This window comes from Chaetura pelagica, unplaced genomic scaffold (assembly GCF_000747805.2).
Source record: "Chaetura pelagica isolate M959 unplaced genomic scaffold, ChaPel_1.0 scaffold121, whole genome shotgun sequence".
NCBI classification, from domain to species: Eukaryota; Metazoa; Chordata; class Aves; order Apodiformes; family Apodidae; genus Chaetura; species Chaetura pelagica.
Window position 1 is genome coordinate 1,305,468 of NW_009954546.1, and position 14,800 is coordinate 1,320,267.

Genomic DNA, 14,800 nt, shown 5'->3' on the forward strand with positions numbered 1-14,800 from the left:
CGTTTTTTTCTTTTTATTTTTTTTTTTTTTTTTTTTTTTCCCCAAAAACACAGCCTTTGGCATTGAGACAGTTCATCAGCAACGCAAGTCTCCTCTTCAGCATCACGTAAGAAAATGAAGCAGGTAGACACATGACAAGATGTGGAGTCTGCTATGAGGACCTCTTTAAAGTACAGCTCTGCTCTCAGTCTCCCCAGCCCAGCTGTGGCACCAATCTGTGGCTTTTCCCTGGGTCCCTCACGTGAGGCTTTAATAACTGCTGGAGAACAGATGAAAAGATCAGCCATCCAGATGTGCACAGTGCCTCAGGTCACAGAGTAGCAGAGGGGCTAAGGAGTGTTCTGCAAATGCATGAGGTGTACTTCTAGCTATGGGAGTGGAAGAAGGTAGTCACCAGAGTCAGTGCTTGGTGCATACAACTTGAAGGTGGTGGAGGCCCCGGCCCTGGAAACATTCAAAGTCAGGCTTGACAAGGCTCTGAGCAACCTAATCTACTCTACACACTGTAGAGGGGCTGGACTAGACGTCCTTTAAAAGTGTCTTCCAACCTCATACGTTCTATGATTCTAAGCTTTAATAATTAGTGTCAATTGGAAGACCGCCAGTTCCTCCAAAACAGTAGTGAAGAAACAGGCTGTGCACTGGGAGAACGGCCATATACCTTAACTCTGCACCTTTAATCCCAAGAGGACCCAAGAGATGTAAAATGAACCAAAACTCACAAGGTCCCCCTTAACAAATGGCCAGTGATAGTGCACTCTGGTGCACTACAGGGAATGGATGTGGCCAACCAAAGTGACTGGTGGCACTCACTCATTAGGAACCTCCACTTTTGGTACTGATTTCTTTTGCCAGGACTGCAACCATCTCCTCCAGAAAATAAGAGGGATAACTTTTCCCTTCACACCCTAGTCTCTCTAGACAGTAAAAGCATATATAGGCTTTAAGGCTATATGGCAGAACTGTTTTCTACTAGATGCATGGTAGAACCAGGAAACATACCAGGACTGCATAGCACCAGGAAACACTGAACTTTCCAGAAATGGCTAAGGGCTGTTACAATACGGATAATAATAACTAATATAACAAACAAACAATGGCACCTGCACCAGCACATTACACTGAAACAAACTGCAATTCCTGAATGCCAAAGAGAAGTAAATAGTTCCCTCATCTCTCTTATCATAGATATCTCTACTGAGAGTGAGTGAATTTAGTTTCGTATTTTATCTCCAAAAAACACAGAATGAAGCTGCAAATGGCATTACTGAGCATGCCAAAATGTCCATGCAGTAAAGATAACACTGAAATTGTGATATAAATCTATTTCCAGCTTTCATCTGAATATTCAGGATGTCTACTCTTATCTCTGTTAGATATTATTTTATGTTGTGAATGATGACAAATACCAAATGGCAAGAGGAACCAGGCTATGGAAATAGCCTCCTGAGACAGAGCTGTATGTTCTCACAGGACTTCATTTTTCCTTTTACCTTTTGTTTTTATGATTAGTCAATCACTGTTTAGTCACATAAGGGAAATGCAAGGTGAATCAGGAGAAAGAAGGTCAAGGTTATCATGGAAAAGTTTAATCCCATCTCAGTGGGACCTGGTTAATAGTTATGGTTAGACTCAAGTATAGACCTCTGCTGGGAATCCCAGTGAAGGTCAAAGGCATAGAGGAAAAATGCTGCACTGAGATCTTAGACAGTCATAGGCAGACAGATGTTCCTAGGTTTTAATGAGCAGTCTTGGCTCTGGGCCTTTCTTGGCAGAGTTGTTTAGTTTTAGTATTTTTCCTTGTAGTGCAAGGTATGGCTCTGGTTAGCTGGCCCTGCTTAGCTAATGGCTGATGTTTTTTCCATCTAAATAATAGCTTAACAAAGAAGAAAACAGTCCATAATCTGAGACTTGATGGACTAGATCAAGGGGAAGATGTGCAGTTATAATAATTAAAAGTAAAATTAAATAAAAATTACTATTTTTAGCTTAAATGAGAACCAGTTTTAAAAGTTTAGACAGAAAATCTGATGGAGCTCCAACTGTAAGTTCTGCCATGCCATCTTTACTTTTTTATTGTCATGGACAATAAACTGAAGGAAAATGAAATGGACATTTTCTTTACAAGTTCTATTTCCAAGCCAGCCTGGTGGGATCACGCCCCTAATTTGAAAATTCATTCTGGGGTCAGCAATGCTGAGAATCTTCTCTTAAAAATTTGCTATGCTTAAATGAAATATATTAAATTGGAAGGTACAGGTTTAGTAAAATTCTTCTGTTCAGAAAGAAATAATGCTGCAAATCCAACTGTTACCAAACTGTAATATCAGTAACAACCACTAAAAAAATAGAGAAGTAGCCTTGTTAAAAATTTTGAAGACTTTAAACCCTTGTCCACTAGGACAGAACTTCCTTAATGCAGCACTGCATTAATCACTGCAGCACCTGGTAGAGAATAATTTTGTTCTTTTTCAGGCATGTGGGACCCTATTATAACCAGTGACTGAATTAATTCTCTTTTCCAATATTTCTGGGTGTCACAATTGGTCTGATATAATAAGATACAATTAACTGAAATGGTTTCAGGTGATAAACACTCATTATAGACTGTGTTTCATTGCTGTAGTCCAGGTCCTGGTCTCAGTGAAGAAAATGGACATGTCTAGATGGCTCAAGCATGAGCAACCTTTGGATCTCCATCAATTACAAGTCAATAAAAAACTTAAGAGCTTTGCATTGGCAGGTTATATAAATTCTCTGCTCCCTCTGTGTTCTCAGCTGATTCTCTTTTTATTTTGGAGGCTATGGATTACTTTTCTTTGAAGCTATTTTTTAGCACATTGGGATCTCATCCTCCACTGGTTTGTTCAGGAAAGCTCACCCTTTTCCAGAACCAAGTGTGAAATCTGCTTTGTGATAAATATCTGATGGTGAAGGAGATCTGGGCTTGCTCCCAAGCTAAATGCATTTATATTGCAGCAAAACACCTGCCTCTGTGTAACCACAAAAGCAGCTCCCTATTGTAAAGCATAATTCAGCCTCTCAGACAAGATTCAGAATCCTTTTTTTTTTTTTTTTTTTTCTTCCCTCTGCAGGAGGGGAACAGATGTCCTTAGCAGTCAAAGGAAACTTCCTCACTCCTCATCTGCCCAGCTTATATTTCCAAGTCATGAGTTCTAAAACTCTTCAGAGTAAATTGGTTAGGGTTTACTGTTTCCATGACACCAGTCCCTTCCCACAGCCACTCAATACTCAGGATAATTACTTTACATGACACCTGCCAACTGGAAGTGAACGATTTACATTAGGATTGTACCCAGGTTTTCCATATATTCAGCCCAGCTATCACCATGATAGGTCCCTCTGGGTCAGCAGTACACCACACCAGTCATGGGACACTGACCCAGCTTCACAACTTCCCACGTGCCTGGTCCATCCCATCAACAAATGCATTTTTTACACTTTCTGGGCCAGAGCAGAGAGTCTCTCTGCTCTGCAGTGCCATGGCTGTTTGCTCATTTCTGAAAGGCTGGGAAACAGCTCCACCCCAAGATATGAGACACCAGTAAGAAAAATGCCTGCCTTGCCAACAGGCATTAATTCCTGCTGTTGCAGAATGCAATGGTGAGATTTTTGGAGGAAGTGCAACAAACTATGACAGAAAGGCAAAGGCAGAAAAATTTCTTTTTTTTTTTTTTTTTTTTAATTGTGTGTTAGAACTTGAAATCTTAAAGGTTTGGGCTTAATGCATGGCCAACTTTCCTGTTGATCACCCCAAAGTTTGGATGCAAATTACAAAAAGCCTGGGAAGTTATAGATTCATAAACATATTTTCTGTAAATGGCAAGTCTCTCTTTGTTCAGCATTAAAATGGAAATGCAGTAAGATAGAATAAAGCAGAGCTTACCAGAAGAAGCTGAAGTCTCATAAGTAGTTCTGTCCTTCCTATTTGTCCTGAAGGGCTGAATGTCCTTCTCCCTGTAAGTTCCAAACCCTTCAAAGCTTCTTCTTTTATTCCCACTTGCATCGTTGTCCCGCTTCTCACTTGAGGAAGTCATTTCACCAAACATGTCCAGGGACTCTGACCTTCCATTACTCTCAGTATTACCAGAGTATCTCTTTGTGCAAGAGTCAATGGGATCACTGCTTGAGTCACTTTTATCTTTACTCTGTGACCACTGCTGGGCATCAGAAAGTGATAATGTAGACAGCGTATCCACTTCAAAGTTACTCTTGGAGCCTTTGTGTCCCGTTTCACAATGCTGGTGCTTCTGCTTCTCCTTATGCTTGCTTTTCTCATTGAGCAAGGAGAGGTCTTTATCTGAGCTGCTTAGCCTTTCATTGATTGCATGGCTGGAGAAGCCAGTGGACTTGGTAGCAAAGAGACCACTCAGATCTTCATGTGTCCCCAATATCCGCTCATCCTTATGCTTGTGCTTATGTTTGTGTTTCCTTTTGTGAAGTCGGCCACTTGAAAGGCTTGTTCCTCCAACTTTTGGAGGAGCCAAAGTGGACTGCATGTCTCCAAGGCCCATTCCCACAGGTGTCTGTAGGTGCACTCCGTGTTTCGCTTTATGCTTGGCAGTGGTGGACATCTTCATATGAGAGCTTGCATGGAATTGGGGTGGGGGCACGGTAGGTCTCATAAATGGGGAAGCCGCTCCGAGCGTGTGAGACAGGTACAAAGGAGCTGGGTACTGACCATAGTAACCAAGATTCATCATAGGCATTGATGTGTAAGGCATTCCATAGGGTGCATAGTAACTCCCACTGGGAATAGGGTAACCGAACCCTTGTAAAAAAGGCACCTTTGTCATGGTGTCATTGGTTTTGGCAGGTCTACCACGCTTCTTCTTAGACTTCATGTCAGAGGTCCTGCGAAGATAGAGCAATGGGTCATACTGGATATATGGCACAGGGTAGTAGTGATCAAAATTAATCCTGAAGATGCTGGGATATGGATTTTCATGATAAAATGTGTAACTTCTATGGGAAATCCTGAACACTTGAAATTTATTGATGAGTTCCTCAAGGTCTGCCAGAAACTGGAGGTCATCTCTGTTCTGCAGGCATTTCCTTTTCCTCTTGTGCTTTGGCTTTTTAATACTCTCATGAGAGAGAAAGTTATCCACAATGAGATGCTTCTGCCGGTGACCATGCCTGTTCTTTGTGCTGGTGTCAGATGGGATAGCCTCTGGATTGTCCAGGGTGCAGAAATCAAAGGAGTATCTCCGGCGGGATTCTGAGCTCTTCTCGGCTTGGTCAGAAGTGCTGTTGTTGTCTGTACCTATCCCACTGTCGCTAGGTATGGTTTCCTCGCTGTGAGACTCGCTCACTGGCGACAGTGTGACTTCTTTCAGAGAACCTATTTCACAGAGGTGGGAAGGCGAATTAGCCATTAACCGGGGGGGAGACAGCTTCCAAGTTCCACTGTGCATTCCTTTTTGGGTCTTTGTAGGAAGAGCACTGATAGGTTGAAGATTTGGCATAGTTTTTAACTCTGAAAAATTTGTTTCAGTGCTTGCAGGGCTAAGGTTGCCATTAGTCCCCACTAACTGTGTGGAAAGCGGATGAATAGCTGCTGGTGACGATGCCACAAGTGACTGCAGGTTGGAAGGCACTGCTGGGTTTTCTGGCTGGCTAGAAACAGGCCTTGAGTGCTTGATGGCTGTCTTAGGTTCTTCTGGCTGAGGCTGCAGCTCTGCTCTTGGCTTTCTGCCCCGTTTTTTACCAATGTAGATAGTTCCTCTCTTGCTGACATTGATCTGCTTCCCTAGTCTGGCATCAATGGTGGTTGGCCCAGCACTAGATGGTGGCTGGACTTTTGCTTTCAGAGCTATGCTGCTGGAGCAGGAGGACAAGATCTGATTGAGAATATTCTTCCTCTTGAGGGTCTTCATTTTATTAATGGTCTTAATGGTCTTTTTATCCAAGACCCCAAGCTTCCCAACCTTTTTGTGAAACTTGAGTTCACTGGTGGACTTGTCCTCTCCTGGGACAAACTGGGCCAACTTGGCCAGATTCCGTCTCCTCTTCCTTTTCTTTGTTCCTGGAAATTCGCGACTGATTGGACTCACTGGGCTGGTGGAGGTTCCCTCATGAATGGTTTCAACAGTAAGCAAAGGTTGTTTCTTTGGTCGTCCTCTTTTTTTCTTGACAGGTGTGATCACAGTAAGACTGTCTGTATTGGTATACAGAGGGCTGGATGGTGTGATGGGATAAGCTGAAGGAGGCTCCACCATCAGCTTCTCAGATGTTGTCATGGAGGTCTCCCGAAGGATAGATTTAGGTTTGCTGCAGGTCCATCGCCGCTTAGCTGCATGTTTGGGGTGCTGGACCTCGGATAATTTGGTGGCTGTCGGAAGATCGGTGGGTAGGAGACCGGATGTCACAGCTACAGATTTTCTAAGTCTGGTGGCACTGTTGGGGGAAGCTTTGTCAGTGAGCACACTGCTGTCAATAGCTACTAAGGGAGGCTCATTTTCAATCACTTTCCCTGGCTTTGTGGCTCGAAGATCTTTTTTACTTCCCTCTGGTAGAGAGCTGGTCCTGTTTGCTACTTCACTGCTCATAGAAAGTCCATAAGGCAGGCTTTTCTCCTGGAGAGTTTTCTCGATGGAAGATTTTGTGGATTGCCTTTTTTTCCTTTTGTGGCTAGATGTATCTATGGTTGGAGACTTTATTGGGATAGTAATTCGTACGTGACTGGTATCACTTTCACAACTGCTTGCAGAGGTGGAATTCTGCTTCAAGGGTGATGTATCCAGCACACTGTCCATTGAGTAAGACTCTTTTTTCCCTTCCATGCTGTCATGGGATTTGCTGTCAAATGTCTTCTGAGCACTCTTCACCCATTCAATGTCTGTGGTTTGGATGGTTTGACTTATCAAGTCCTTTTTGCTGGACTTCTTCTTTGTACTCCCAGTGGGTTGATCAGGGGCCTCCAGCTGCAGACCTCCGTCTTGATCCCCGAGAGGCAAAAGCCCATTGCACTCAGAGGTGCTGCTTAGCTGGGTGGCCACAGCAATGTTGGTGGGTGATGGGACTGCACTGCAAATGGCAAGCTCTTTACTACTGGCCGACAGCTGCCCCCATGGGCTGCTGGTACAGGACTTCTTTGTTTGCGATTTGCTGAAGGAAACTCCTGGCTCTGAAACAGAGACCTTGGTGGCACTAACCGCTTCTCGATTGGGTTCTGTGTTGATGAAGCAACTTTGAGAAGCAGATCCAGTATCAGAGCTCACTGACCAGTCAAGATGGTGCTGGTTGCTACTTTTCTGCTGGTGCTTTGATTTTAAGGTGTCACTGGTGAAGTCTTGTTGGAGGCCTGGATCATAGTGCAGAGCAGGATGTTTTTGCGGCCTGTCATATACCTGGTGGGTAGCAGAAAATATATATTAAAAAAAAATAAAAATTAGTTTATCATTCTATCCATAACATTTGCTTGCAGCTCATTATTTGTAATGTGAATGAGCACTCTCCTTAACCAATGTCCTTGTAAGGGTTAGGAGCCTTTATAAAATCTTCTTATACTTGAGCCAAATTTGCATTTAAATTCTTGCACTGTAAACAAGTGTGGTTATATTTTCCCACTCTAAAAACAATGGGAAAATTTCTACAAACATATTCCATTGAGTTTTAATTTAAAACACAAGTAAAATATTCCCTTTCAATGGATGAATGGTGCAACTCAGCCTCCTGGTGAGAATCCTTCTTTCCTAAAAAATAATCCCTCACAGAATTTGATGCTCAACAACAGTAACTAAGCTCATTGTTGGAAACAAGAAAAATGAAAAATTATCTCAGAAGGGGAAAACATGAGGAAAACCCACGGGTCCACTTCCCTATGAAACGACAATCTGCAAAGATTGAGTTGCTTAAATTTCCACAAAGAAGTCATCCACACAAACTTAGAGCTTAAAATCATATGCATAGCGTCAAGTGTGTGAGGCACACTTGGCAGGTTCAAGATTTGCATTGCTCCCTTTCCATTTTAATAATCTGCTATTTGCAGTGTTGGGAAGAGATATTTTCAATAACATTCCTAATCTGACAGCAGCTCTTCAAACTGCAGAGGTTACAGTAAGTAGAATCATGTTGGAGAATGTTACAGAACAAAACAATGTCTACTATTTTAATTTTATTTTTTTTACTTTAATTAACTGACCTCTTCTAGGCATTTGTTTTCTCCTTCACATTTAGGAGCTTTTTTTCTGTACAGCTCTGGATCAAACTGTGCAATAAATTTAGTACACCTAGTACTGCAAACAACTGTTCTTAGCAAGCTGTACTGACGTGGTTCCAAATGCCAAATAAATGATCAGAGACTTAAAATAAATATGTAACCAAGGAAAGAACAATAGAAAAGAAATGCTAAGTGTCCTGTGTTTTTGCAAACATCTGCAGACACAGTTACAATTAAGTTTCTATCAGTAGTGTTACACTCAAGTCCCTGTTTGGGGTGTTTGCAGTAGAAGTTTTGGGGCAAGGAGGCTGTCAGCATAAGAGGGTTTCGATCTGGGAAGCAGTGTCCCCAGTTCTGAGCAACTTCAGAGGCATTTGAAAAGTGTTTAAACACCCCCAAGCCCATGGTACATTATTTAGAGACCAGTAAACACACATTATTGGCAAACTGAGGTCGAGATACCCTCATATGCATAAAAAACCAGTCATGTGCGTTTCCTGGAATAGCCAACAAAAATGAGGCTGTTATGGTCCACAGTCTGAGGAGTAATCAGTGCCTCTTTAAGTCCTGCAGATAGTTCAGCTGTTGAGCACATGGACCAGCCGTGCTCAGGGAAAGCAGAGATTTCCAGGAACTGTGGAGTGAGAAAATGAAAGCAGGCAGCTGCGGTGGAGCTGCAGATGTCGCGGGTAAGAGACATGCGGGTTCTTCAGCCTGAGAAAAGAGCCAAACGCATAAACAGCCTTTGGGGAATGAATCAGTTGTTCCTCTTCCTCCTCCTCTTGCAGTGGCCTCCCAGGCAAGCCACACAGCATGCAGCAGTCTCAATCCACACCACTGATACACTTTTTTTTCAAAACAGAGCCCACCCCAGTCCACATCCTTGGAATGAGGCTAAGGAAGGATTGAAAGAAAAACAGCAGCACCAGCACTGAAGTTTGATAGTTTGCTTTGCTTTGATTTTATTTTATTTAATTTTTTTTTTTTTTTTTTTTTTTTAATTGATCACAAAGCTCCTGAGATTTGTTTCACCCCAGCTGTTTGGGGCTTTTCTGGCTCCCAGGCGGGGTGTGCTGTCTAACTAGGCATGAGGAGGTGAGCAGGAGGTGGCCATCCCCTGGTGAGGACCCAGGGGACAGGAGGTGGGTGCCCTCCCACTGATGCCTCACATGAAACATCATCTTCCCAAGATGCCACGATTTGTGACTTAGAAAAGGCCTGCGAATGATGGGCTGAGGCCTCTCTTGGTCTCCAGGATGCACAGCAAGGCAGGTACAGGCTGTTTCTGCACAGATCCTGGCCTTAAAACTGCAGCTAAAGCAACACCTTACTCCCATGTTGTTTCCAAAAGGCTGAGCTGTGAAATAAAATTACTTAAAAAAATTCATTTGGAAGTGGAAAAAAAACCAAACACAAAAATGAAAAGGAAAAAGGGTTACAGCAGGGAGTGAAAGCACCCTGGTCCCTCCAAGCACACCACACACACACAGATTCTAGTTTAGAAGGAGTAATAATCTCTGATCTATATTTTACAACAGTTAATAAGGGCTCAGAACTGAGAGGCCAGCTATATATCAGCGATGAATGCTGATATATCACTTGGCTCCTCCAGCCTCATTTCCTCGGCCTGCACATTATAAAATGATGATGCAACTTCCAACATATCCCTAATGATAGCCTTGTCATTACTTCAGCACCACAGGCCACCACAACATCTATCTTACAATTAATGAGAAAGATATGCCTATGTCATCAAAGGTGCCAACTCTGGAGGCATTTAATCACACGGATAAGCACTCGGATTTCAACAGGCCTTCAAAAAATGGCCAGTCTGCTGGATCAGGGGACTCCATTTCCTAAGCGGGATGTCAAAACTATACATCTGCCCAAGCACATAACAGCCCACTGGGTTTTCTCATGCAGCTTCTTCCTGTGTAACATTTACTATTTGCTATCTCTTGCCAGACACATCCATATCACCCCAAAATAATTATTCTGCAGCACAGCAACCAGAGATCATTTGGCTGCAGTAGGTTGGGTTTCAGTGGTTGCAGTGGATATGTGGGATATGTTTACCTAAAAGCACTACTAAATCAGTTAAGTTAAATGCAGCCAAGTGTATTTTATTCCCTGTGTATCCACCTGGGGTGCTGTCTGATCTCATTGATATTAATGTTTAAGTTTCAATTTTCCCTGCTGGGTGAGTATCACCCTAAGCCAACAAGCCCCAGCTGAGCTAACTTAATGCCTCTGCTGAGCTACTGGAGGACACTAGGGCTGTCAGTAGGGTGAGGGAAAATAGGGCTCTTCAGAAATCAGGACCTTGATGGCTTTCACACAAGTTCATTACTTTAGTCATCAGTAAGCATGCAATATACTGCAGCTCCATAAGTCTTGACAAGGGGTTGCTGACTTGAAGAGAGTTCCTATGGCAGCATCAACGCCACTAGCATCAAGGATGGGCTTTTTCATGAAAATGGAGAGATTTACTTTTATTTACTTTGTGGTTTATGAGACCCTAAAAAAATTTCAAGCTTCAGCACCTGCCTCTATTTGTAGTTCACTCTTTCATTAGATGGGATTTCCTTGAACAGCCAGATATTCTGCACTGGGAGTCTGCTTCTTCAAAAGCATAAGCGTAACTTAAGCCATGACATTATATAACATCTCATCAGACTTGGTCAATATTTCTCTTTATACTCAGTTTACTGGATGTGATTGTGAGGAATAGTAGCATCTTTCCTTTAAAGAAAATAAAATATACATAACAAAGCTAATAGTTTTTATTGCTGCAAAAAAGTTTGAGTAATGTGATCCAGCACATACTAAGACTTGGACTTAAAAAAAAAAAAAAAAAAAAAAAAAAAAAAGTTGAATCCTCTTATTATCTGCTTATGATTAGCATACATGCCAAGATCGTAAGTTTTAGTCCTCAGTTTTGGTAATGATGTGTATACCTATGAGCAACATACACTCCATAAAATGGCAACTGAGGATGACTGGCAAGAGCAGAGCAGGTAGGGTGCTGTGTTTACACCTGCCTTGCCAGAGCTATGCAACCTTACATCTGCAGAGGTGATTACTCCTCTTAACAATTTTGTTCTGGCATGCAGCCCTTGTAACTGAGGGGATGAGACTGTACCAGTCCCATGAGGAGCAGCACCCTAGTCTGACAGTAATATCCAGCAGGAGAATCCATCCCTCAGGGACTCTTTTCATTTAACTACTGGGTATCTCTCTCTGCTTCCCCATTTCCTCAACTGAACTTCTCTCTAAATCCACACACTTCTCCCAGTCCCAAAGCAACTGGGAAGAGATGTCAGCAACCAAATAAAATGAAATAATATTAATAAAATATATATTAAAATGAATATAAAAACAACAACAATAACAATAAAACATGTAATTAAGAGAAACCCATCACAAAAAAACCCCAAGTGATTACAAAGAATGTTGCTCCTCTGCTCCAAACACACCTTTTTGTGGAAGGTAACACACAGACAGCTTGTCAAGAAACTGGCTTGCAAATCAAAGTTAATACTACAACGCCCCCTCTTTAAATCATTCGCAGATCCATCTGTGTAATGGCTCCTCAAGTGTAATTCCCTATTAAGAGGCTTTATCTGGAGAGATAAGCAGCTGGTTCCCCTGTCACTAATTGCTGTCTGCTGTGATTTTAAAACATCTGCACCATTGTGCTCTTAATTTTCATATTCTAATCACCCTGAAACTTGAAAAAGGTACATCATTGATTGTTTCTGTGGGTTAATTAGTACACAGTCTCCTTGTAGAGACAATTTAAAGGCAGTCAGAACCTCAATCAGCAAGTTTGTTTTAAAAATTAATAACATCAGGAGAGGAGCGTCTGTGGGGACTGGCATCCACAGTGACACATCAGAGTGTGCTCTGGGGACATACCATCCTTTGTTATCTTCTTCACAGCCTGGAAATAAATTTAAAAAATAAAAATAAAAAAAAGAGGGAAAAAAAGAAAAAAAAAAAAGAAAAAAAAATGAGGAAAGGCTTTCCTAAATGGATAATGTCACTTAGAATCAGTCTTGGGAGGTGCTTGCTTTTATCTCAGGGCCACCTCTGCCTCTCTATGAGAACAAATCTCATAAAAAACCACCATATAATACCTCTTTGTGCTCTAGGAACTTGTAAGCCGTTTTTGGTAGCAATTTTGGCACGCAGGAGCTGGAGTCTCACTGGAAAGCTATGGGGTGAAGCTGTGATTGTTTGTATGTATGTGGACATTCGCTCTGCTTGCCACCTGGGCTGGCTAGATGCTGGGTTACCAGTTGTTATCTCCAAGCCAGGCAGAGAAGGATACTATGTCAGGCACAGCACTGTGCCATGGCAGCAGTCTTGCATACAACCTAGGCCTTCCCTTGCCAGCTCAGAGCACAGGCAAGCCTGAGTCCACACCTGCTTTAACTTAAGCTTATACCTGAAAGTACTCCAGACAATGCTGAAAAAAAGGCCTTTGGTGCCTAGAAAAAGGTCAAGCTGAGATTTTCTAAACAGAATTAATAAATCTGGTGGCAGTGAGGTTAAGTGGAAAATGCAATAGGCACCTGCCTTCTGAAAAGTCAGACTCTCCTTTGCAAGGAGCCTCTAGAAACTATAGAAGTTCCAGATGATTTGTTCTTCTTGAAAAAACTTTCTTTTCTATTTCTGCTTCCTAGACATGCATGAAAACATCTTACAGGAGGATAAAACCTTTTGAGAGGAAGAATGTTGGAGATTTCCAGCTCTGAAACATGAATAAATAATCCTGGCCCAATTTACACTTTTGCTCAAAATCGACCATTTCCTTTTGTGTCCCAGTGGGACAGCTACAAATTGTTCACTTGAAGGCTCTAATCAGAATTACAAGTTGGAAATACTTCATGTATTTTGGTGAGTACATTGAGCCTTCCTGGGGGTAGCCTGGCCCTGTAAATAAAAGATGCCAAGCAGAGGAGACACCAAGTCCAGAGAAGCTTAACTCTGGCCTGATGATTTACAGGTTGAGTGGTCAATGTAATCAATTTATGAGAGGGACCTGTGATCAAGTCAGGTGAGTTCATCATAGAAAGTGTCTGAAATGGTTTTAAAAAGTCCTTTAGGTCCTTGGTGATTCTAACCTGGATGGAAGAATCACAAACTGGCATATGACACTTGCTGGAAGTGCAAACGGATGTAGTGTCTTCTGAGAAACCCCACTGAATGTTGTGCAGAACTTACGTGGCAAATTTAATTCCAATTTAAATACTAGTAGAAAACATGTCAGCAGGCTCTAACATAAAATTCATCATTTACATCCCAAACAAAGGTGATTTTCCAAAGCAGTGAAATGTATACCTCCCAGATTGTAATCCTTTGCCAGCTCCCTGAGTCTTCAATAGCACAAAGTCTTCACACCATCACACTCACAGGAGTGAGGATCGTTCATCAGACATCAAGAGAGGGGCATGAATTAACGCGAAGCTGCAGGGGCACTACTTGAGAGCAACACACAGCATGGGGTGGTAGTGGGTTAATTAAAAACAAGCCTTCACCTGTTTGTGTCCATTCACTGAACACAAACATCTAGACTGTGGTGCAAGCCTCATGCAAATCAGAAGGATCTTCACTGAAGCTGCTGGAGGTCCTTCCAGGTTTGCACTCCCATCACTATGCAACTCTTGTCCCTCAGGTATTTTTGTAAGCATATCAATATAAAGAAACTAAAGTTCAGGCCGTTGCATTATAATTGTTTTGAGAATGCCTATCTAAACCACTTACTCTTCAGGAAAACACAAAGCAATGTGCAGAGATTATCAGACATGTTGCTGATGTTGTTGCAAATTGCAATTTTTCACGCATTCCTGGTAAAGCGTGATGATTTGTTAAATAATTCAGAAATTCTAAAGTTATTCCAAATGAATTTAGCTACCTGCCTTAAAATGGAAGATTTGCACACTATTTCAATCACCTGCTGGGTTTCAGGCACTTCAATTAGCCACACACAGGAACTGAGAATTTTGTCTGGGGCAAACTGCAACAACATTTTGATGTATAAAGGTAGGATTTGGTGCTGCAGCCTGATCTGCTCCTTACTAGTGGGATAAACCAATCTCTGCACATATTTTCCTTATCAAATGTTTTAACAACTCTGCTCTTTTCAGAGCTTTGTATTAAGCACCAGGTCTGGGAAAACTCTAAACAATGGGATTTTTCTGTCATCTCCAACAAAGAGCCCATCATCACCGACATAACAATGCAGTTTAAATATCGCATTTAAGCATAACAGCTTGCTGCCTCTTGCTTAGGCAGCTGGGAGATAACAAATGGGCACCAGCTAAGGTGGACTACAATGGGACTCATACCATTTTGTCCATTCATCTGGTGAGATAACCCTGGTTTGGTCCTTATTTGGCCTCAGTCCAGGATAAAGATTTTTAAGTGAGGGTTTGAGACATTATGTCCATGAAGCCCAGGCTAACAGAGCAAGAATCCTTTGCTGAGCTGCATGCTTTCTTTGTCCAAAAACCTTGGTAATTAACTTAGCAGCAGCAGCAGTGATATTAAGGTTTTATTATTCATATATAAAACACACTTCCATCCCTTTGGAAGTGGTATTGTTTCACA

The 14,800-nt window shown here is 42.1% G+C and overlaps 1 protein-coding gene across 1 annotated transcript in view; it reads right to left on the reverse strand.

The window, feature by feature from the left end:
* SETBP1 (SET binding protein 1) overlaps positions 1-14,800 on the reverse strand; it is a 271,244-nt gene that overhangs the window by 89,553 nt on the left and 166,891 nt on the right. Inside the window, exon 4 of the mRNA XM_010005038.1 lies at positions 3,908-7,373. Coding sequence (XP_010003340.1) covers positions 3,908-7,373 — 3,466 coding nt within the window. The remainder of the gene's footprint in view (positions 1-3,907; positions 7,374-14,800) is intronic.